General features: G+C 45.0%; 1 protein-coding gene across 5 annotated transcripts in view; it reads right to left on the minus strand.

Annotated features, from left to right (window-relative positions):
• Positions 1–25,329, minus strand: part of EDC3 (enhancer of mRNA decapping 3) — a 63,615-nt gene that overhangs the window by 8,129 nt on the left and 30,157 nt on the right. For all 5 annotated transcript variants that reach the window (XM_032244835.1, XM_032244840.1, XM_032244836.1 and 2 more), the window contains 2 exons: positions 16,665–17,000; positions 1,668–1,821 (listed from right to left, as the gene is read on the minus strand). In XM_032244835.1, coding sequence (XP_032100726.1) covers positions 1,668–1,821; positions 16,665–17,000 — 490 coding nt within the window. The remainder of the gene's footprint in view (positions 1–1,667; positions 1,822–16,664; positions 17,001–25,329) is intronic.

Here is a 25,329-nt window from a genome sequence, read left to right on the forward strand (position 1 = left end):
TGGTTTCGCCACATTGGCCAGGATAGTCTCGATCTCCTGACTTTGTGATCTGCCCGCCTTGGCTTCCCAAAGTGCTGGCATTATAGGTGTGAACCACCACGCCTGACCTTCTCTTTTTCTTTTTAAGAGATAGACAAGGTCTCACTATGTTGCCCAGGCTGGCCTTGAACTCCTGGGCTCAAGCAATCCTCCCACCTCAGCCTCTGGAGCAGCTGGGATTGTAGGCATGCACCACCAAACCTGATGTGTCCACTCTTCTGATCTCTGCTTCCCTAGTTGGGCCACCATCATTTGGGCCCTGGCTCAGTTTTCTAAGTGCTGCAGTTTTCTACCTGATCTCACTGCCTTCAGTCTTGCCTCCATTGAATCTACTGTCCTCACTGTAGCTAAAAATCATCTTTTTAAAACACAAGACTAACCATGTCATAGCTCTACTGAAATCCCTTTTGCAGGTCCCTACCACTCAGCTGCACTGAGGCCCTACTTTCCAGCCACGCAGAATGACTTACGGACTGCCAGCAGTTCTGTGGTCTCTTGATTCTCTTTGCCCTTGGCACATGCTACTCCCTGTACTTAGAATACCTCTTCTTGTACAGGTGCAACGGCGTACACATGTAATCCTAGCAGAATACCTCTTCTTGTACAGGTGCAACGGCGTACACATGTAATCCTAGCACTTTGGGAGGCCAAGGTGGGCAGATTACCTGAGGCCAAGAGTTTGGGGCCAGCCTGGACAATATAGCGAAACCCTATCTCTACCAAAAACACAAAAAATTATCTGTGCATGGCGGCACGCACCTGCAGTCCCAGCTACTTCATGAGGCTGAGGCTAAAGCTCAGGAGGCAGAAGCTACAGTGAGCCCAGATCATGCCACTGCGCTCCAGTCTGGGTGACAGAGTGAGAATCTGTCTCAAAAAAAAGAATACCTTCTTCTTTCTTGCTTGCCCACATTAATCACCCCTTGTTCGTCAGGGCTCAGCCTGGATGCCACTGCTCCAGATGGGTGACTGGTTTCTCCAGCTGGGGGCAGTAATATGGCTTACTGGAGAACTGTGTTTCCTCTACCACAGGACTATACTTTCTAGAGACCTAACTGGGCTACTGGAGGAAAGGCACAGTATTTTTTTCTTCTTCAGGTCCCCCGTGACTAAGAGAAGGTCTGGCATGTGGTATCAGTCTGTCTGCAAATAAAATAAGGCACTGCCCTTGATGTCTGAGCCTAAGGGGCAGGTGGGAAGGTGCCAAACTACCTCCCCTACCCAGTTGTCAATGTGGTTCTGGAAGCTCTCGGGTACGGAGACTGATTTGCATCCCAGCCACGTGAAGTAAATGATGAGTGTCAAAGGCCAGGTCTCCGAAGGTTCCTGGAAGGAAGGCTTCTATAGTTGCCAGGAGTCTCAAGCCAGATGGCTGCTATCAGGAAGAGAGGGTCAAAAGGTAGCTTGCTAGGAGAAGAATGAGGATGTCGAGGAGATGGGTCTGAGCAGGGGCAAACAAAGAAACCTGGCAGCATCTACAGCAGGAAAATGACTTCAGAGAGATACTCCCATCAGATAAGCAGAAACTGCCCAATGAACTTGTGTGTACATACGAGAGGCACTGTGGTGGTGGCCAGGCACAGCACCCTCACTCCACATTGAGTCCTTGCCAGTTTACAGGCAGTTACCTGTTGGGTCCTCCAAGAAGGGTCAGTGCCATCTGACTGGCACACACGCCTGTCATTTCCAGTCTCCGCTCCAGGGTCAGCCCATGCTTCTCAGCCACGGACAACAGCTTTTTATGCAGCTCATAGGAAACACTTGGGACAACCAGGCCAGAGTCTGCGATTCAAAAGGAGGAGAGAAAGGGAAGGTGATTGCAGAAACCGGGTCAAAACTGGGTATACTCTATCCAAGATTCTGCAAATGCCAACATTTTACCATGGCCCACCCCCTGGCCCATCGTCTTCATCTTCTGGGACTGAGGCACACTCTGCAGCGCTCAAGTAGTGGATGGTGAACCAAGTAACAACTTGTTCCAGGTCACCACAGAGCGGGGACAAACTTAATCTCCCTTAGCAGTTTAGCTTTAGACCACGAAGGCCAAACCTACCTTAATATACTTAGTGCTACCAAGACCAGCACACAGCCCATAACAGCAACCTATTAGGCGTATCAGAAGAGAACGTGATTTTCCCAAAGTGGGGGAAATGCCATCTTGGGCAGTGAGGTTTTCTCACAAGCAGGCCCCTTGTCCTTCCTGACATGTAGAAGAGACACAGACACTAGCTAACCCTGCTGGCCTTCTTGTCCCTGCTGTTCTCAACTGCAGGGCAAGAGGACTTGTTCCATCTGCTCCCCTCTTCCTCTTCCTTTCTGATTAAGAAACTAAGCTAGCAAAGATGTTTTCTCAAATAATTTGTCATTTTCTCCCCATCTGAGGTGGGTGTAACCCAGTACTCACAACACGGGCAAGGAGTACATGGTTAAGTACACCATGGCTGCCTTTAGGCTACTCTGACCATTAAAAACAGGCAACTGCTGGGGCCAGGCACAGTGGCTCACGCCTGTAATCCCAGCGCCTTGGGAGGCCGAGGCGGATGGATCACCTAAGGCCAGGAGTTGGAGACCAGCCTGACCAGTATGGTGAAACCCCATCTCTACTAAAAATAGGAAAATTGGCCGGGAGTGGTAGCATGCGCCTGTAGTCCCAGCTACTCGGGAGGCTGAGACAGGAGAATTGCTTGAACCCAGGAGGTAGAGGTTGTAGTGAGCTGAGGTCGCACCACTGTACTCCAGCCTTGGCAGCAAAGTGAGACTCCGTCTCAAAAACAAAACAAAACAACAACAACAACAAACCAAAAATGGGCAACTGTTATAAAAGTTGGGGAGAATCAGTCATTGAAAGTACACTATGGAAAATACTTGGTTTTTCAATGCTCAAAGCCAGTATCTATAGCAGCTGGTGTATGTGAAGAAATCTAAAGTATTTATTATATGCACCAGTGTCAACATACCAGTATAGAAACAGCAAACCCAAAAATTGGGATCTGCAATGGACAGCTCTTACTTTGACAACCAAGGTACGCTCCCTCCAAGATGCCAATGCTGTCTTACAAATGCCAAAGCCACTGGGCTGACAACAGACCCTTTCCCAAAGAGCCCCATTTGGCTTCAATGGCCAAGGGACCAACAAACACCGATTCTAATTAGCCAGTCACTGTGGGGCTGCATGTCACTAGCTTTGTCCAGCTAGATCAGGCGCCTTTTTAGATCCTGTGTCCTCAATTATACTGCACTGTAAACTGCCTGAGGTAAGGAAATGCATCTTTTACTTCTTCAGCCTTCGCCTTCTCATCTTGTTCCAGCTACACTTGTCAACAGAGGTGAGCTCTCATCAGGTACTCAGACATGTAAGTGACGCGAACCTAGCGCCGTTTCTGCTCTGGCCTTACTCTAAGGTAGGAGAATTAGGGAATAAAAGTTAACAAATGTTTTCAGTACATTCATCATCATTCCGTCGTTCCAGAGCCCTGTCTAGAAAAACCTGTTTTCTTCACTCGTCACATCAGAAGAAAATCTCTTGAAGTTTTATCAGGTTCAGTCCTACCTGCATAGATTCTTAAAACCACACAGAATGAGGGTATAGCTTCATGTTTTCACATCAGGAAACCAAGTACAAAGACTGAACCTATAGGACCCAGGTCTGTATCCTCTCAGGGAAGGCAGAATAACAATGTCATGTAATGATGATGACAAAAAAAATGTCTAACATATCAAATAAACACTATCCTGTTAGCTAGCCGAGTCCCTCTACCTGCCCAACCTATTCCTGGTCTGGAGAGAGACAATAAACAGTGCCATGAGGAGCACTGAGTCTCTCTTCCCACCTCCTTCTCAAATGGCAGTCATTGGTATTCCAGGTGTCTGCGCTGGAGGCTGCAGCCTGACCTTGCATGTCAACAGCTGATTAAAACAGCCATTTTTATGGCCTGCGTCAGACACGCACATATTATCAGAACTAATTAGGCTGAACAATTTTCAAAAGTCCTAAGCCACTAACAACTCAAACCTGTCAGACAAGTCACGCACCTGACTACTTCAAACACCCTCTTTACCTGCAGAGTCACGCGAAGCAGAGTTTTCACTCGTCTCTGCATTTCTTTACCTGTTTATCAGAATTCTTTCTGTTAGATTTGAAATGGGTCAGGGCAGTGAGTCTTGGGCCTGCTACTCCATTCATCAAGGGTTCTGGGTCTGGCTCTTGTGCTATGTGTACAGGCAGACAGCCCCTCCCCTGCCCCCTCATTCTGAGGGCTCTCTGAGAGCTGCCAGAAGCATTTTCTGCTAGCTGTCACTTCATGGCCCTTAAGAGTGCAAAACCTAATGGTACAAGAGAGGAGACATCACCCCCCCACCAGCTGGCTAGACACTGCTGCTGGAAGCTGAGAGTCTCTCACCATCTCCTCACTGATCTGTGTTGGGGGAAGGGGCACTGCTGATGAATTGGCATATTTTTGCAGCCTAGAAAGACAAAGCCAAGAACCTTTCTGCTCAGAGTCTGGCAGTTACAGGGTCTAGAACTCTACTCTGTTGCTCTGAAAGGTATGTACAGACACCACAAAATGTTCCTTTTAAACATTTATACACATTAAGTCCAACCAGTTGGAGTGGCTTATCAGAAACAGGCCAAGGGAATAAAATAAACTCCAAAGGAAGGAACCCAAGAACATAGCGTGTAAACTGCAAACAACAACACTGCAACTGCCAAAGCCTGAACACGGGCCAAGCCTAATTATGTTTGAGTTGGAAGGTAGATCTTTATTGTTCTGAAATCAAGGCAGTAAAATCAGTTGGTAGGGTTTCTTTGAGCATTAATATGTATTTTACAGCTGCTGGTGAAACAAGAAAGGGAGAGATAATTATAACTGGTTCGTGACAAGCCGAGAGCTTTTTAGGATCTGATTGACCTTAGGGTATCAAGGAAGCACACTCAGTACAGGCCAGGAAAGAGAACCCCTCCTTGTACAACCGATTTCTACTGCATGAGGCTGGGGCTGTCTCTTCAGGCCATGGAACGCAGTGATCCAGCACTGCACGTGCCAGCTGCAGTCCGCCCCTTGTCAGGTCATCGCTTTGACACTGCACATGGCAGGACATAGCATTTCAGGCCTTTCCCTCCCTTATAGACACTCATGGCGTGTCCCCACTCCCCCACCCACAGACACCCTTCAGCACCATGTCCAAGGTTCCTCTCACCTTCAGCCTTGCCCAGTCTTTCTGTTGAGTAACAAGGCTCCCACAACAAAGTGTTATCTCAGATCTAACTCAGTCCTGTCACTGACTGGCCGTTTAATTGGAAAGGCTGCATGTGTCCCAAGTCCTATCAACAAGGAACACAGCTCATTTACAGGCATGGGATTTCTCCAGGACTATGACTTTTGATTCCATTCTGTGGCAGTCACAAAACTGGGTGCTGATGTCATACTGGATCCTTTAGAGATATAAATCCACTGGTAAATTTATACTCTCTGACCAGCAATGTACAGACAGCCCCTGGAGAGCTACACTAAAGCTACCACAAATTGGCAGTAACGCAATTTGGTGTCAAGTGCTCTCTGAAGGAAGGGTTTTTTATAAGAAACCTAACTACACCTTCACAATCTGGCCGGTCTACCTTACTACCTTTACCTGGTACCCAACCTGCACTGCATCCCAGACCCCTTGGCCAACTTCTGGTTCCTAAATTCTCCAAGTTCCTTCTGGTCTCAAGAGACAGTTCCCTTCACGTGCTTTCTCTATCTTAGCACTTCATTCTCTCTTCCGGGGCTCTACTCTCTCTTCCAATGCTCCCCTCCACCACAGCAGGGTCCTCATCTGCCAGGTGTCAACATGCTGCTTATTCCCTTCGTTGTACTCAATACATCTGACTCTTTCCGCACCTCTTCCCTCCCCCACTTACAACTACACCAGCCCCATGTCCACGCTGGACCTCAGTCCTTCATACTAAAGTTCTACTGGAAAAAGCTTTGAACTTTAAGAGGCAAAGAACAGGTCAACAAGATAACTTACTAATTCTGACGGGAAAAATTATCTTTATGAGGAAGGAATCTGGTGGTCAACACCTTATCAAGTGGTCAAACTTATCCCCAGTGATGGGACAAGGGGATATGATGTGATGCCCTACCAAAGTCCTAGAAAACATGTTCAACATGAATCAGATCACAAGGAAACAATCAATATATCAGAACTAAGGGACATTCTGAAATCAGTTGGCCTAGATTCTTCAGTAGTATCAACAACACAAAGAACAACAAAAGTTGTAGGAACTGTCCTAGTTTAAAGGAAACGAGATACGACAGCTGAATGTAATGTACAATGACTGATTAAAAAACACAGCTATAATGACCAACATGGAGTAACCCCATCTCTACTAAAAATACAAAATTAGCCAGGCGTGGTGGTGCACACCTATAATCCCAGCTACCTGGGAGGCTGAGGCAGGAGAATCGCTTGAACCTGGGAGGTGAAGGTTGCAGGGAGCTGAGATCACACCAGCACACTCCAGCCTGGGCAACAAGAGCAAAACTATGTCTCAAAAAACAAACAAAAAAAAAAAAACAGCTATAAAGGACATTAATGGGATAATTGGAAAGTCTTATATATGGAGTGTATTAGATAATACTTTTGTAATAATTTAAATTTTGCCGAGAGCAATCTAGTAGTGTGTTTGTGTAGAGCAATATATATCCCACTGAATTTATGTGCTGTGGAAATTAGGGATGAAATCTAATGATGAGTACGACTAAATCTCAAATGGTTCAGAAATATGTGTGTGTGCTCATATGTATTTATTTTATATAAAACAAATGTGTCAAAATGTTAACTGGTGAAACTAAATGAAGGGTATATGGTCGTTCATTATACTATTTTAGCAAGTTTTCTGTAAGTTTGAAAATTTTTTTCAATACAAAAAGTTGGGGACTGGGAGCCATGTGTGGGGGCTCATGCCTGGCCAGAGTAATCCCGGCACTTTGGGAAGCCAAGGGTGGGCAGATCACTTGAGCTCAGGAGTTTGAAACCATCCTGGCCAACATGGTGAAAGTCTCTACTAAAAGTCCAAAAAAAATTGGCTGAGGGTGGTGGCGCACACCTGTGGTCCCAGCTACTCAGGAGGCTAAGGTGGGGGATCGCTTGAACCCAGGGCAGAGGTTGCAGTGAGTCGAGATCATGTCACTGCACTCTAGCGGGGCAATATTGTGAGACTAGTCTCAAAAAAAAAAAAAAAGAAAGAAAAAAGAAAAAAGAAAGTTGAGAAGAAAAAAGAAAGTTGAGAAGAAAAAAAAAAACAAAGTGCTTCCAAATATGATTAAAAATGTTTTAGAGTAACAGTACATCAAGCAAGTCAGTGGTGAAGTGGGGAGCAGCGGAGGAGGTAAAGAAAATAAAAGAGTAGAAAAACAGACACCATTCCCAGTCTTTTTTCTGAGACAGTTTCACTCTTGTCACCCAGGCTGGAATGCAATGGCATGACCTCGGCTCACCGCAACCTCCACTTCCCAGGTTCAAGAGATTCTCCTGCCTCAGCCTTCCCAGCAGCTGGGATTACAGGCATACACTATCACGCTTAGCTAATTTTTGTATTATTAGCAGAGACAGGGTTTCACCATGTTGGCCAGGCTGGTCTTAAACTCCTGACCTCAGGGTGATCCACCCACCTCGGCCTTCCAAAGCGCTGGGATTACAGGCATGAGCCACACGCCAGCCCCCCAGTCTTATAAACTAGCTGGAAAAAAAAAAAATTCATAGGTACAGACTTCCGAAAATAACACAACAGCCTTAGACTGTATTATCCCAAGCACAAGTGCAAAGGATAGAATTCAAATCAGGAGCTACAGGTATGAATTATCAGGTCTCAATTTGAACTATGCCTAAAAGACAGGCAGGACTGTAGTCACAATGAATAGAAGAGAACTCTAGGTAGGAGTGGAGAACCATGAACTTCCCGGAGGCCAGGATGCATGTGACATGTGCAGATGAAAATGTCCCTGCCTGAAGCCCTGAGGCTGGTAGGAAGGTTCAGTGTACAGCAGTGGGCAAGGCCAAGCTCAGAAGGTTTTAAAAGCTGAGTTGTTTTATGCAGGGTAAAGTAGTCGGCGTAGAAAGTAATAATAGGAAGACCAAGAAGAATTGATTTCAAAGGACACAGGGAACCTATGGGGTAGCATAAAGTCATGAAAATTTCAAATGAAATTTCGAAGGAAGGAGAGACTCTGGGGCCAAATGAATACTACTGAGGATAAGGGAAAATCTGTTGCCAAGGCTACTACAGAACACAGTGTCTGCATATTAAACTAGAAAAAGTGACCTCCCTAGTCCTTTCCAGAAATTTCTTCTTTTGACAGAATCTCGTTCTGTCACCCTGGCTAGAGTGCAGTGGTGTGATCTTGGCTCACTGCAACCTCCACCACCAGGGTTCAAGTGATTCTCCTGCATCAGCATCCCAAGTAGCTGGGACTACAGGCATGAGCCACCACTGCTGGCTAATTTTTGTATTTTTAGTAGAGACAGGGTTTCACCATGTTGGCCAGGCTGGTCTCAAACTCCTGACCTCAAGTGATCTGCCCGCCTTGGCCTGACTACTGAATTTCAAGAGGATGGTAGATACATAGAAATCAAACTCCTTTCTCACTCTGCCTAGGCACCTGTGGCTCTGAAATGGCAAGAGGGCACATATTAGCAAAGCAGTGACATTACCAGGGACCAGTGCATTTCTGGAATGACCAATGGGCAGTTTCAGAAGAACTCAGGTGTCAGGCTGGAATGTGCTAGGCTCCAGATATTCCAGCCCTTGGTTTGAGCTTAAACTCTTGGAAAACATGTAAGAAGCACAGTGGTTCATTACTGGGCTAAGAGGCTAGCTAATATACCTATCTTAAGAGTACTGCTCTAAAACCTCACGAGATCACCAATGATCAAACCAAGCCCTTCAGGCCTATGACAACCATTCACCCAATTATCCAGGCCCAGGGACTCTCAAGGATTCCAAGATAAAGAAAGGGAGTGATAAATTCTTCCACACCTGCTAGAGCCTGAGGTTCCCCAAACTCAACCAAGTCACTGTCAAGGAAGTCTGCCTGCTGGAGACACAAATTCAGAAACGAGGCTCATTAGCTCTGCTTAGTGAAAAGCTGTGACACTTGGTAGAGGAGCATAGGTTTATCCAATGCAGCTGTTCTGTCCAGAACACCACCCAGAATTTACTTCCTGATGTCCCCCAGTGGCTCTCCCTCAGAATGACATCCTTTGTGGCACCTGATCTAATCCATAAACATGCAGTTGGGGAATGAAGTTGGGGAGGGGGTTATGGGGAGACAAGGCAGGACCCTGCGTGGGTTGGGTCTATGGTTGAGAAGGCAATGAGATGCTTACCAGAGACTTGATTCTCCGAATGAGAAGAATTCTCTGCAAAACTACAACAGCTGCCACAGGAGGCCTCACTACCTCCAGGGTAAAATTCTTCAGTGGCACTTCTAAACTCCAAGATTTATTTCTTCCTGAATTCCTTTTGAACACACATGCAAAAAGTTCAAAACAGATTGCTTGACCACCTATTTTTGAGAAGATAACGCTGCTGGTCTCGAAAGCCTTAGACAACTTCTAGAGGGACTCTTGGTGACAGGAAGCAGAGGAAGGCAGCTAGGGCTCAGAGGCAGGAATGGAATGCCAGCTGTGAAAGACAACTGCTAGTCTGGAATTTTCTGAAAGCCAAACTTGCCCTGAGAGCTAGATACATCCTCATCAAAACTCACAGACTTAGTCAGCCAGGGTGAGAAGAGTAGAGTCACAAAGCAGCAGGAACAAATCACTTGTGGCCTCTCTCACCAGCTGCTTCCCTTCCTGGCAGAAACCAGAGCTGCTTTTTCCAAAAGAAATGGCTATGGATAAGAGGTGCTGAAGCTCAGACCAGAGCACCTCACTCAAGCTTAACTGGATTTTTTTTTTTTTGAGATGGAGTTTCATTCTTGCTGCCCAGGCTAGAGTGCAATGGCATGATCTGGCTCACCGCAACCTCTGCCTCCCAGATTCAAGCAATTCTCCTGCCTCAGCCTTCCGAGCAGCTGGGATTTTAGGCATGTGCCACCATGTCCAGCTAATTTTGTATTTTTAGCAGAGATGGGGCTTCCTCATGTTGGTCAGGCTGATCTCGAAATCCTGACCTCGGGTGATCCGCGGGAGCCTTGGCCTCCCAAAGTGCTGGGATTACAGGCCTGAGCTCTACGCCTGGCCCCTTTTTAAGACAATAAATAGGAACTCTAGTTCAGGTCATCTCTCACACTTGTTATTCCCTAAATCTCAGCACACAGTGTGGAGGTGGCTCATCCTTCGGGCAAAACTGCAGAGACGCCTGCACCAAGAGCACCCCACTGCCTCCCATCTGGGCTTTTACACACCTGAGGACAGAAGAGGGCTGTACAGCAGAGAACAAATGGCGGAGGGTAAAGAAGTCTACCCACAAGGAAGGGATCATGAATAGAGAATTTATTACAATGGAGGAAACGGAGAATTCGAGTCATTTTTTTTTTAAGTTGAGATAGGATCTTGCTATGTTGCCCAGGCTGGTCTCGAACTGCTGGCCTCAAGTAATCCCCCTACCTCTGCCTCCCGAGTAGCTAGGACCACAGGCACATACCACGACATCCTGGCTATTTTTTTATTTTTATTTTTGTAGAGATGAGGTCTCATTATGTTGCTCAGGCTGGTCTCAAACTCCTGGGCTCAAGCAAGCCAGCCTCCTGCCTTAGCCTCCCAAAGTGTGGGGATTACAGATGTGAGCCACTGCAGTCGACTACATTTCTGTTATTAGTATATGTACATATTTGGTTCAGGTATATTCAGAGGCCCCTAAGGTAAGGAACTATGACTTACGCAGAGTATCTAAAACAGCGTCTGGCACATAGTAGGTATGCTCTCAATGCTGATGCTTTGAAATAATCTTACTGAGGGGGCCTTTGCAAATTCATATTTGAAGTCAAATATTTACTAAATAATTACAAATTGGGTATTGTGCTAGCTGCCTTTCCACATTATCTCATTTAACCCACAGTATTATCCCATTTTATAGATAAGGAAACCAGCTTAGCAGCCTCTCTTTGACTATGTAACTTTTAACTCCTGATTAAAACTCTAATAACTAATAACTCCCACATCTCCCTATCCCTCATTGTAGCAACTCTTGCATTTGCTTTCTCAGGGCTCAGGCACAAAGCACTGCAGGAGGGAAAAAAAAGTGGGGGCGGTCACAAAACCATGTAGGCTTGGCTCACTATACATTCGTGCAATCTAATGATAACTAGACTCATTGCCAGTCTGCCTGCCCCATGGGTTCAATACCTCCAAATCCTCCTGTTCACTCAACCCTGTTTTCAGTCTTCACAGCCTGTCAAATTACCCTCTGTTGCTTCCCTTGTATCTTAGTGTTCCTTTCCATTCAGTGGTCCAAATCTCTAGTATGTAAGTTACATCACGAGCATGACTGACACTGCTCTGGTCTCCCCTCTCCTCTCTCGTTCTACCTGGGATCCTACCACAAGGCCAGTCTTCCTAAAAGAGATGATGTCATCTTCCTACCCAGAATCCTTCAGTTATTCCCCATGACCATAGGATAAAGATAGCACTGGCACACAAGGCCCTCTGTGCTCTGGTCCACAGCTATATTTTAGTTCCTTCTACTCCCCAACACAAACTCTCTGCCCTGGCCAAGCCAACTAATGACCAGTCTCCCACATGCCCTTTACTCACACTGTTCACCAGCACCTGCCGAGCCTACCCATAAATACCCTCCTCTTCCTCTCTGCCTGGTGAAATCCTGCCCATGTATCAAGGCTTCCATCATGAAGCCTTCCTTGATGCAGCCTACAGGACCTCCTCTGCCTCTCAACCCCTAGTGCACTTAATGTCCACACTTTCACTGGATTCTGGGCACATACGGCATCTTTCTATCTCCTATTACATTTTCATAACTTAAAAGCAAGGACTATCTTAGAGTCAGTTACACATAATAAACACAGTGTTCTGACTGACCTAAACTGTCTTAAAATATTTCTTTTAGAATATTATGAGCGTTAGGCTGGGCGAGGTGGCTCATGCCTGTAATCCCAGCACTTTGGGAGGTCAAGGTGGGCAGATCATCTGAGGTCAAGAGTTCAAGACCAGCCTGGCCAACATGGTGAAACCCCGTCTCTACTAAAAATACAAAAATTTGATGGGCATGGCGGCACATGCCTGTAATCCCAGCTATGCAGGAGGTTGAGGCAGGTGAATCACTTGAACTTGGGAGGCAGAGGTTTCAGCGAGCCGCTATCACACAATTGCACTCCAGCCTGGGCGCCAGAGTGAGACTGTGTCTCAAAAAAAAAGAAATTAAAAAAAAAAAATTAAAACCAGTATTATGAGTGTTGAATAAAGATTCTTCTCTGAAGCCTTACCACTTTCCTAAGCAGTATTCTTTGGGGAGTTCTCAACACTGAACACAGAGTGCTCACACACATCTAGTGTTTTATATTTAACTTAACACACATGCATGTGTGCACACACACATAGAATCTGTCTTCAAAGGATTTCAAATTACAAGTCTAGATCCAGAAAGACCCTGACCAATACAGAGTGTGACCACTGGAAACCATTATTTAGCCGGTAGGCCCAAGCTAGAGAAATGTCTGATGATCCATGACTGCTAGAGACAGAGGCCCTGCCAAAGAATCTGAAAGGACTTTCCAGAGAGAAAAAATCGGTGTTAAACAAAGAGCTGAATTTAGTTGCTTCCTGAATGTGTTTTCCCCATCAACAGACCTAAAACAACACTGCTCCCCATCACAACACACAGCTGGCAAAGAGTACTGCCAAGAGGAGTGTGAGCAACTAGTGAATAACAGCTTACGCACTGTTGACACCGCTTAGCATGCAGTCAGTACTCAGGGCACCAGCAGCAAGCCGCCAGAATCCTAAATCCCAAGCCATCACCAAATGGGTGATAAACATGTTGTTCTTTTGCTACTCTGAGGATTAGTAGAAAATAAAGTATCTGGTATTCCAGGACATGAATGCCACAAGGCCCGGCTGCGGGAGCTCTCCAAGTCACTTCTGTAAACTGCTGGTCCGTTCCTGAGAGAGTGCAGTACTAAACAGAAAAGACTACAGGGATGTCTCTCATCTTACAATGGGTCTTATCCCAATAAATCTATCGTAAATTGGACATATCTAAGTTGAAAATGCATTTAATACACCTAACCTACCAAAAAATGTCACAGTTTAGCCTAGCCTACCTTAAACCTGCTCGGGACACTTACATTATCCTACAGCTAGGCAAAATCACTTGGCAACACAGTACACTGTAGGATACTGGTTATTTACTCTCATGACTGCATGGCTGCCTGCTGTGGCTCCTGCTGCTGCCCAGCATTGGAGAATATCAGACTCGCATATCGCTATCTCAGGAAAAGATCTAAATTCATAATTTGAACGACAGTTTCTACTGAATGAGTATTGTTTTCACATCATCCTAGAGTCAAAAAAATAGTAAATCCAACTGTGGTAAGTTGGGGGACTGTCTGTAGTCTATTTGCCATTAAACTGCCCTTCTCTTCTTGTATTTTTCCTCCTTTTAATTCACATTTAGAAGAGAAAGGGAGATGTGATGGGTAAGGTTTTTTTTTTTTTTTTTTTTTTTTTTTTGGAAACAGAGCTTGGCTCTGTCACCCAGGCGGAGTACAGCAGCATGATGTTGGCTCACTGCAGCCTTCACCCTCATGGGTCACTTCACCTGGCCAGTGCATAAGGCTTAGAAAATCCTTTACCAGCTGGGAACAGAGACTCACGCCCGTAATCCCAGCACTCTGGGAGGCCAAGGTAGGTGGATTACTTGAGGCCAGGAGTTTGAGACCAGCCTGGCCAACATGGTGAAACTCTGTCTCTATTAAAAATACAAAAATTAGCCAGGCATGGTGGTAGGTAACTGTAATCCCAGCTACTCAGGAAGCTGAGGCAGAAGAATTGCTTGAACCCGGATGGGGAGGTTGCAGTGAGCTGAGAGCCAAGATCATGACACTGTACTCCAGCCTGGGTGACAGAATAAGACTTTTGTCTCAAAAAAGAAAAAAAAAAGGCTTTACCTCTCTGGGCCTCATGTCCTCATCTATAAAATGAGAAAATTATACTAGGTGACCAACTCACCTAACACTAATACTTTACGGTCTTAGACTGTTTCTCTATGTATTCTACTTTGCCTTATTTTGATCCAAACAGTTGGATGGCAGATCCACTGGAGAAAGTGTCCCCAGCTCTGTGCTGACTGCCTGCCCCTCAGTGAAAACCTGCTGGAGGGTTGTGCCTTGGGGCCGGAAAAGAGAAAAATCCCCTGGAGGAGAAGCTGCTCAGCAAGATAAGTAAGTGCCTGCTTGCTCTATTTCTGGCATAGACAGTGCTTGGCAAAAGGGCTTCATTTCCACTCCTTGTCACTCTTAAGAACAAGGAGAAAAACCAGATGGCATGAAGCTCCTGGGCTTCTTTCCCCCTCATTGTCACGCACCAGTGGAGGGCAACTGCTCACTAAACACCACAAGATGCCACACCCAAGTTATGGCAAAGGACCAGCACACGTGGTTTGTGTTATGTTTATTGATAGGAAAATCATTTTATATGAGAGAACTTTGCACTTCAGTCATTAAAAACAAAACAGGTGTGAAGATCAAGTTGGGGAGCTGGAGCGTGCCACAGGAAAAATTTCTACCTCTGCTTTTGTCCATGTTAGCAAATATTTTCTCAGGTTCTATTAGATCTGAGAATCCTTCCCGATTCTGTTATTCTCACTCTTAGCCACTTGACTCCAGGGCAGATCATAATCTTCCCAAGTCCAAAAAATCCTGCAGTGTAAATAGTTCCAGGGAAATCACACACTGCACAATCCAGCAGCCTCAGCAGCAGCACTTGGACTACAGATACAGAGTGCTAGCAGCAGGAGCAGTTTCTTTTACAATGAGGGCAGTAAAAAGGGAAGCAGTCAGAGGTGGATAGTTGGCTGACCTGGAGGAGTACCAGGCTTAACAGATGACAGCTGCCTTTGAAAAGCTTAAAACCTAGCAATTTAAGTTAAACCTGATCCTGAGCTAGGCTGTTTGCCTTTACACAGGTCTTAAAAATCAAAGGACTTTGGCAAGTTACACTGTCACGCCACTTAAGGAAACCACCATAGTAAAGAGGCAGGCTTACTAGAATCTGCCAGCAAAAGACTGACAAAATTCAGTACTTTTTTTTTTTTTTTTTTTTTTTTGGAGATGGAGTCTTGCTCTGTCACCCAGGCTGGAGTGCAGTGGTGCTATCTCGGCTCACTGTAGACACCGCTTCCTGGGTTCAAGCAATTCTCCTGCCTCAGCCTCCTGAGTAGCTGGGATTACAGGTGTGTGCCACCACGCCTAGCTAATTTTTGTATTTTAGTAGAGACGGGGTTTCACCATGTTGACCGGGCTTATCTTGAACTCCTGACCTCAGGTGATCACCTGCCTCGGCCTCCCAAACTGCTGGGATTACAGGCATAAGCTACTGGGCCCAGCCTAGCAGTCTTGTTTCTTTCTTTCTTTTTTATTTTAGCAGTCTTTCTTAGCCTGACAGTTGGCCTATTTTTTTTTTTTCCCACATGGAAAGCACATGCAAGCTACTATACTCAGCAAAATCAAATACAACAGAGTCTTACTATTATCTATAAAAAAGCCATGTCTGACTTTCCTCCAAATGAAATTAGCTGTATCCACAGTTTTTACAGCCACTGTCAGCATTCAAGATTTATATTCTCTATATTCCAAACTTCAAACCAAAATAAAAATATTATACTCAATTCCTTCTCTACTTACTAAAATGATTCTGATTTCCCCGTTAGCTCTTAGGATCATTCAATAACAGTGGTTTTCAAACCCTATTCCAAGAAGTAATGTGGTTTGGCGGGAAGGGATGTGACAGGGATGAGGTGAATTACCTCTCTCATAGCTGCTTTACTCTGTTTAATATGCCATAGGTTTGAAGAAAAGGTTCTAATGCTAAAAAAAAGAAACAATAATCACTGGGGTAATAGAACTAGATTATTATCTACAATGACCTACAGAAGGCACTACATGAAATTAGCCAACTTTCAATGTCCTAGGCTAAGAGGAGATAAGAATAGCATAGTAAAGAAATGTAATTTATTAAAACTCTATTTTTAGCCAATGATTCCTATCATCCATCTTTAACCGTTTTTTTTTTTTTTTGCAACAAATAATTAGTAAAACAGAGTTGAATTCTGGTGAAATATATGGGTAGTAACAGGGATGCCAGAGTGAAAATCGATCTGAATATCCAACTCTACACAGTAGGCTCTTTGCCTTTAGTTGTTACTGACAACACACTAAATAAGTAGCAGGCCAGATCCTGCTAGATACAGGATATAAACACACATGTAGAGAAATTATCTCTCCACCATGGCAGAATGCTGTTATTGGATGCAACCCCCAAGAGATAGTAATACTAGGCCAGCCACCAAGCCATGTAAGTTAATTCCTAGTGTGAGACTGTGACTCAGAAGCCAGGTCTTTCTGTTTCAAACTTAACAGAAAGGCAACAGCAGCCAGCAGGATGTGGGACCTGGTGCGACTCACCCGTGCAGAACTCCTTGCTCACATTGTGGGGCACGGTGATCCGTCGGTAGACAATGGGCTCTGACTCCAGGATGTTCTCATCATGGCGGTACCGAGTAGGCCTTTCATTTGGGATGCCCCGGGAACGGGTACCACTTCTCCTTTCATAGGTATCGATCTCCTCAAACACAGCTGCCTTGTCAAAAAGAGCTAGGTTCCCTTCAAAATCAAAATCTGTGTCTGGGATCTCTTCAATATCATCCCCGAAGCACTCGTCATCTTTATTCTTCATCTGGCCATTCTTTAAACCACTTTTCTTTGGAGTTGCCTGATTTGGGTGCCTGCTACTAGATGACCCTGGAGAAAAAATAGGGACTAAAATCAGTGTATCCACAGAAAGTGCTCAGTGAAAGTGGAAAATACAGTACATCAGTCCTTTGTGGAGAGTGTTACAGGAACCAATGTGAAAATGGTAAAGGTCAGTATTGCTAAATCATATTAAGTAGCAAACAATAAATCTCATGTGGAATAATAGGTTTCAAACATCACCCAATCTGGGCATAGCGGCTCATGCCTATAAATCCCATATTGGGAAGCTGAAGCAGGAGGATCGCTTGTGCCTAAAAGTTCAAGGCTGCAGTGACCTAATGATCATGCCACTGCCCTCCAGCCTGGGCAACAGAACAAGAACCTGTCTCAAAATACATACACACAGCTGGGCACAGTGGTTCACACCTGTAATCCCAGCACTTTGGGAGGCTGAGGTGGGTGGATCACAAGGTCAAGAGATTGAGACCATCCTGACCAACATGGCGAAACCCTGTCTCTATTTAAAATACAAAAAATTAGCCGGGCATGGTGGCATGCGCCTGTAGTCCCAGCTACTCAGGAGGCTAAGGCAGAGGAATCGCTTGAACCCGGGAGGCAGAGGTTGCAATGAGCCGAGCTTGCACCACTGCACTCCAGCCTGGCAACAGAGCAAGACTCCGTCTCAAAAAAAACCCCACAAACACACACATAACAACAATAGCAACAACAAATACTACTCAAGTAACTTGTTAATATGAAATAAGCAGTACTCCTGGAAATCTTAACCAATTCTCCCCTTCATAAGGAAACTGGTAATGACAAAAGCTTTTCTGACAACTTACTATCAGCAAATAAGAGGAACAGTAAGAATACAGCATGGTGGTTTTGATACAGTGATGGGGCAGGAGGCAGAGAAATTCTAGAGGCAGGTCCCTGGCAAAGCCTCACCTTCAAGCCAAAAGCCTGAGATTGCGGCCCAACGTGAGAACTTACATCCCTGTTTTCCCACGAGAATGTTGCCTTTTCCTAAACCACCCATGGCCCCCACCCTATCCTGTGCCTATAAAGACCCCAGACTCAGTCAGCAGAGATGAGAAACAGCTGGACATTGGAGACCACCGCTCAATGTCACAGAGAAGTGGCTTGACTTCAGAAGGACAGCCTGACTGCATAACTGTGAAGAATCCAGCTGGAGACAGCCAGACTTCAGGGGAAAATTACCTACCCACCACCCACTGTCCCATTTTTAGCTCCCCTTCTCACATAAATAAAAATAAGGTCACCCATATTTACCATCCTTTAATTCGTTCATGTGACCCATTTTTCCTGGACACTGGACAAAAGCTCAGCAGCCATGAGTACAGATACAAAAGGCTGTCATACTGGTCCTTTGCCCTCACTGGCAGAGGGCAGCTGCAGGACCACTGAGCTGTTAACACTTAAGCCATCTGTGGATAGCCGAGCTAAAAGAGCACCAAAACACACCCTCTGGGGCTTCAGGAGTCGCAGGCTTCCCACCTAGATGCTACCACATGGCCTGCACAGAGTTTGCGCCTGCTAACATCCAAAAGTGCTCATTCTGGCTCCTGCACCTGCTCACCTGTGCACTCCCTCCCACGAGGGGCAGAACACAGCAGGTTTGAGTGACTGGAGTTTGATCCCACCTGCACTGAAACAGCAAGCCAGTTCCAGCGCCTGTGCACTCCAGTTCCTGCCTCATTCACTCACCTACTCCCTTCTGCAAGGAGTTGAGAGCAGTGGGCTGAATAAACAAGGCACCCCTGTCATGAGTCCTGTGAAGAAGTCAGGGAAGGGAAATACCCTGCTTCAGTTAGAGTCTGAACGTCTGGCAGCTGTTAAAGACAGAAATACCCCCAGAGTAAAAGAAGGCCTAGTCTTATAACCTGAAGCTGGCAGGAAGATACTAGTAAAGCTAGCTCTTAATTCTATGCTTACCCCCGCCCCAGCAAGCAATCTTCTGATTTTTGTTTTGATCTTATGCTAGATCCCAGCAGCGGGGAATCCCTGGTTTGGTCAAGAAATTCTACATCCCAAGCCAGCCTGGTATACGCCTACCACTACAAATTGGTATTCTGACTTACAAACCTTTCTTTACACCTTTTGGTTAATGTGATCTATTTTCTCAGAATTTTATCTCTTCTTGGTAAGCAGTTTATGAGCCACCAAATAATGACAGGGTTCATACTGAGCTGATCCTGTAAAGGCCACACTAATGCACATCAACAGAGTAGCCAGCCACACCTTGTCTCTGACACCCTATTTGGCTATCACACATCAGTCAACAACTAATCTAGCAGCCAAGGCAGAACGTCCTACAGAATTCTCCAAACCATTCACTCCCAGAGAATCAAGCTCTGGTCTCCATCTGACTACCTTGAAAGTGTGGATCAGGTGGCTGGTATGCCAAACTGAACCGCTGTCACAGTCTAAATAAATGGAATGTACTTCCTTCTGAAAGAGTAGGCTCCGCAGTTACTGAAAACTCTCAAGTAGTGGTTAGAACAATAAGAAGCAAAGCCCCTCACACATACTATACCAACTATGCTGCTCTAACTGTTCTCACTACAACCTCCTGCAGCCCAAAGGACCAAGAGTTTGGAGAGCTAGAATCTAGTTCTGTCACCAAAATATTATATAATCTTATACCATCATCTAACTTCCCAGGGTCTTAACTTCCTATATAGAAAATGCTCACTGTGGTATCTCCAGTAGAGTTTCTAGCATTAACAAATTAATATCAGCAAGATCAACTACAATAATTATTCTGAGAGGTATATACTATGCAAATATAGTTTATGCCCAAGTATTCCTAATAGCAAGTACTGGTGTGGAAAAAGTGGTGATGGCCAGGAAGATGTAATTTAGGCTTCTGAAAAAAAAAAACGAAGGCTGACCAAAATTATGAAGGTAAGGCAGAGTGCTTGAGACACCATAGGGGTTAAGTTTTAGTTCCAATAATTTGGTAAAACATTCTGTCAGAGCACACTTATGCCATAGGATCACAGTATATAACCAAGACATGCTGCTCAACAAGGAGAGGGAAGAAATATGTCAGGCATGGTGGCTTACGCCTGTAATTCCTGGGTAAATGGAGTTTGATCCCACCGGCACTGAAACAGCCAGCCAGTTCCAGCGCCTGTGCACTCTAGTTCCTGCCTCATTCACTCACCTACTCCCTCCTGCAAGGAGTTGAGAGCAGTGGGCTTAGTAAATAGGGCACCCCTGTCATGAGTCCCGTGACGGAGTCAGGGAAGGGAAATATCCTGCTTCAGTTTGAGTCTGAATGTCTGGCAGCTGTTTAAGAAAAAAATACCCCCAGAGTAAAAGAAGGCCTAGTCTTATAACCTGAAGCTGAGAGGACGATACTAGTAAAGCTAGTTCTTAATTCTATGCTTGCCCCCAGCACTTTGGGAGGCCGAGGAGGGTGGATCATCTGAGGTCAGGAGTGCGAGACCAGCCTGACCAACATGGTGAAACCCTGTCTCTACTAAATACAAAAAATTAGCCGGGCATGGTGGCACATGCCTGTAACCTCAGCTACTTGGGAGGCTGGAGCAGGAGAATTACTTGAACCCAGGAAGCAGAGGTTACAGTGAGCCAAGATTGTGCCATTGCACTCTAGCCTGGGCAACAAGAATGAAATGCCGTCTCAAAGATAAATAAATATAGAATAGAAATATATATAGGCAAATAATGAAAATACAATATAGGGTTGGGCGCGGTGGCTGACACCTGTAATCCCAGCACTTGGGGAGGCTGAGGCGGGCAGATCACGAGGTCAGGAGTTCCAGACCAGCCTGGCCAACGTGGTGAAAACTCCGTCTCTACTAAAAATACAAAAATTAGCCAGGAGTAGTAGCGGGCACCTGTGTCACAGCTACCCGGGAGGCTGAGGCAAGAGAATCATTTGAACCCATGCGGCAGAGGTTGCAGTGAGTGGAGATGGCACCACTGCACTCCAGTCTGGGTGACAGTGTGAGACTATGTCTCAAAAAAAAAAAAAAAAAAAAAAAGAAAATACAGTGTGATTAGAGTTACAAAGAAGTTTATATAAAGTGCCATAGAAATAGGGATGAGACAGCTGGGTACAGTGGCTCATGCCCAAATCTCAGCACTTTGGGAGGCGAAGGTGGGCAGATCACTTGAGCCCAGGAGTTTGAGACCAGTTTGGGCAACATAGTGAGACAGACCCCCATCTTTAAAAAAATAAAATAAAATAAAAAATCAGATGAGAACACATCCTGGCTAAAAAATAAAAAGAGAAAGAAATGTGGATGAGATTACTCAGGAGGCTGAGATGGGAGGATCGCTTGAGTCATGGCTGCAGTGAGCCACGGTCCACACCACAGCACTCCATCCAGCCTAGGCAATATATATATGTATATGACCAGTCTGGCCAACATGGTGAAACCCCATCTCTACTAAAAATACAAAAATTAGCCAGGAATGGTGGCGTGCACCTGTAATCCCAGCTATTGGGGAGGCTGAGGCAGGAGACTCGCTTGAACCCAGGAGGTGTCAGTTGCCATGAGCTAAGATTGAGAATGCACCACTGCACTCCAGCCTTGGGGACACAGCGAGACTCCATCTCCAAACAAAATAATAAAATAAAAAAAAAAAAAATATATATATATATGTATGTATATGAATACATACACACTTAACATATATATGAAAATATATACACACATATTTTATATATATGGATGAGAAAACAGAGCTGGATTAGGAAGGAAGAATGGGTATGAAAATACAAGGTCAGGATAACACCATTAGCAATATACACAGTCAAGGGAAGAACAAGAGAATAAGGATTATCAATGTACTGCCTCAATATTAAATAAAAACACCCTATTAGAAATAGGCCTCTTTTCCAGTGTTCACTCTCCAGAGGGTATGTGTTTCCCCAAGGGTGGATGGAATGACTCATCAGGATGCAGGAAGAAGATATTGAATATTCTATTTATTTTTTACTTTAACTAAAAATAGTAGAAATTAAATTTTATGAATTTTAATGTACTGATGAAAACTAGGATCCTTATGAAGTCCCATGCCAGCCAACTGCTGCCCATATTTGAGCTATCTGAGAAAAACATGACATACCTTAACAAGAATTCTATCCACTGCAAGTGGCTATACATCAATATTTTAAAATTGCAGTAAAATATACAGTACATAAAATTTATCATTTTAACCATTTTTTTTTTTTTTTTTTAGACAAAGTCCCGCCTTTTTTACCCAGGCTGTAGTGCAATGGCACAATCTCGGCTCACCACAACCTCCGCCTCCCGGGTTCAAGTGATTCTCCTGCCTCAGCCTCCTGAGTAGCTGGGATTACAGGCATGTGCCACTATGCCTGGCCAATTTTTGTATTTTTAGTAAAGAGGGGGTTTCTCCATGTTGGTCAGGTTGCTCTCGAACTCTCGACCTCAGGTGATCTGCCCGCCTCAGCTTCCCAAAGTGCTGGGATCACAGGCATGAGCCACCGCGCCCAGTCATTTTAACCATTTTTAAGTGTACAGTTCAGTGGCATTAAGTGCATTCACACTCTACAACCATGCCAATTTTTCACAAAGATGAATATGTGGCTTAAAAAGATTCTTGTAAAGAAACTATGTTAAATAATAATACCACTGCAATCATAAGTGAACAAGAAAATGGCAGAACTAGTACTTTCCCTATTCCTCTAAGAGGCCTTCCTTAGCTAGAACGAGGTTGTCAGAAATTAAGCAGATCTATGAAGATGGTCTCCCAAATTAAAAAGTATCAAGAAGGTCATTCCAAACATGAATCCACATTAATTATTGTGAATTAATTTCACCCTAAGTGTATACCCTGCATCAAAAGTCTGCAAACTATAGCCCATAGGCCAAATCCAACCCACTGCCTGTTTCTGTAAATAAAGTTTTATTGGTGCACAGTCATGGTCTAGGCAAACTTAAAAGAACACAAAGGATAATGTCTAGAAAATGTACACATGACTGGGGGTGGTGGCTCACGCCTGTAATCCTAGCACTTTGGGAGGCTAATGCAGGCAGATCACCTGAGGTCAGGAGTTCGAGACCAGCCTGACCAACATGGTGAAACCCTGTCTCTACTAAAAATACAGAAGAATTAGCTGGGCACGGTGGCACACACCTATAATCCCAGCTACCTGGGAGGCTGAGGCAGGAGAGTCACTTGGATCCGGGAGGCGGAGCCTGCAATCAGCCAAGATCATGCCACTGCACTCCAGCCTGGGCAACAGAGCAAGACAGAAGGAGGGGAGAGGAGGGGAGGGAAGAAGGAAAATGTACACACAATGCATAAATGAAAAACAATTCAGTACAGCACAATGGTCAAACAAATAATTCAAAGGTAATAGGAAATGAGTATTCCTCTTTAAAAATAATGTTTGTTAACAGATGTTCATAGCAGATAATTCACAAAATACGTAGAAAATTCTAAATATTCACATAGTATTTTGATTTTCTTTTAGTAAAAAATTTATATCCATCTTATGAAGTTTTGTATGCTGCTTTCTTGCGTGGAACATCCTTGAATTTCACAAAAAATTTCTTCAGGCCGGGTGCAGTTGCTCACACCTACAACCCCAGTACTTTAGGAGGCTGAGGCAGGCGAATCATGAGATCAGGAGTTTGAGACCAGCCTGGCCAACATGGTGAAACCCCGTCTCTACTAAAAATACAAAAACTTAGCTGGGAATGGTGGCAGGCGCCTGTAATCCCAGATACTCAGGAGGCTGAGGTAGGAGAATCACTTGAACCCGGGAGGTAGAGGTTCCAGTGAGCCGAGATTGCGCCACTGCACTCCAGCCCAGATGACACTAAGAGACTCCGTCTCAAAAATAAAAAAAACTTCAAATACTGTATCTTACTTTTTATGGCTGCATAAATCACAGATCATACCACATTGATACATAACATATAGATCATACCTACTGATTCACTTTTAAGTTATTTCTTCTTTTGCTGTTACAGAATTGGCCCAAACACACTATCTTTGATGACTCTTGCTAAAAAATCACTCCCATCTGACCACTTACAACAGTGTGGGTACCACTGACCTAGCACTTATGCTATATTACCTACTTTGTTCTATAGTTAATCTGTGTTCTTGCTCTAACTTCCCAAAGAGTTTCTAAGCCAACGGAGGGCAGGAATGACATCATTCATACCTGTCACCCAACACTATGCCAGGTTTAGCATAAGCACACAAAACTCTGCTAAATTAAGAAATAAAAACAGCAATGAAAAAAAGAAAAGCAAACACTAGCCAAAAAAAGTTAAAAGTCTAAAAAGAGGTTATAAAAGAAAGGGCAACTTGAGATTAACTACAAGAAAAAGCAATAAAAATCATGCCAACTTTGTTGCATGATTGAAAAGGCTGGGGAGATAAAGTTGCTGATAATAATGTGGGAGAGTTATGAAGCAAGAGCTTCAGTGGAAAAAGTTCTGTCATGTCCAATATGAACTGACAATCAACTCTCCTGGAACTACTACAAGGACTGATGAAAATAAGCAGTTCATCGATAAAGGAGAAGACAGAGCTGAGGAAGCAAAATGGGAAGTCATTCCCATTCAGATAAAATCCAAAGCTCCTGAAACAAGGTGACCAAGAATAAAGCTCACAGGAAAAAGGATACAGACATTGCTAAAGAGAAACAGGCAGAGAGGCACAGAAAGAGTTACCGGAGAAAACAGGAAAGAATCTAGAATCCAAAGACCCAAAGACTCTGAAGGCAGGTCAGGCTTCCCAAAGGACACTGGTAGAAGGCCAGTTATCCTGGAGTTAATGTTTGAAAAGCATGAATTGGCCAGGCATATAGAGGCAGATTTCACGCCTATAATCCCAGCACTCTGGGAGGCAGAGGCGAGTGGATCGTCTGAGGTCAGGAGTTTGAGATCAGCCTGGCCCCAACATGGCAACACCTTGTCTCTATGAAAAATATAAAAATTAGCCAGGCATGGTGGCGGGTGCCTTTAATCCCAGCTACTTGGGAGGCTGAAGCAAGAGAATCGCTTGAAGCTGGGAGGCAAAGGTCGCAGTGCATTGCACTGTACCCTGGATGACAGGGGAGGAAGGCAGCAGGCAGGCAGGCAGGCAGGCAGGCAGGCAGGCAGGCAGGAAGGCGGGCAGGAAGGCAGGAAGGCAGGCAGGCAGGCAGGCAGGCAGGCAGGCAGGAAGGCAGGAAGGCAGGAAGGCAGGCAGGAAGGCGGGCAGGAAGGCAGGAAGTCAGGCAGGCAGGCAGGCGGGAAGGCGGGAAGGCGGGCAGGAGGGCAGGAAGGCAGGCAGGCAGGCAGGCAGGCAGGCAGGAAGGCAGGAAGGCAGGAAGGCAGGAAGGCAGGAAGGCAGG

The sequence above is a fragment of the Sapajus apella genome, unplaced genomic scaffold, assembly GCF_009761245.1.
Source record: "Sapajus apella isolate SASKATOON/1434 unplaced genomic scaffold, GSC_monkey_1.0 scaffold55, whole genome shotgun sequence".
NCBI classification, from domain to species: Eukaryota; Metazoa; Chordata; class Mammalia; order Primates; family Cebidae; genus Sapajus; species Sapajus apella.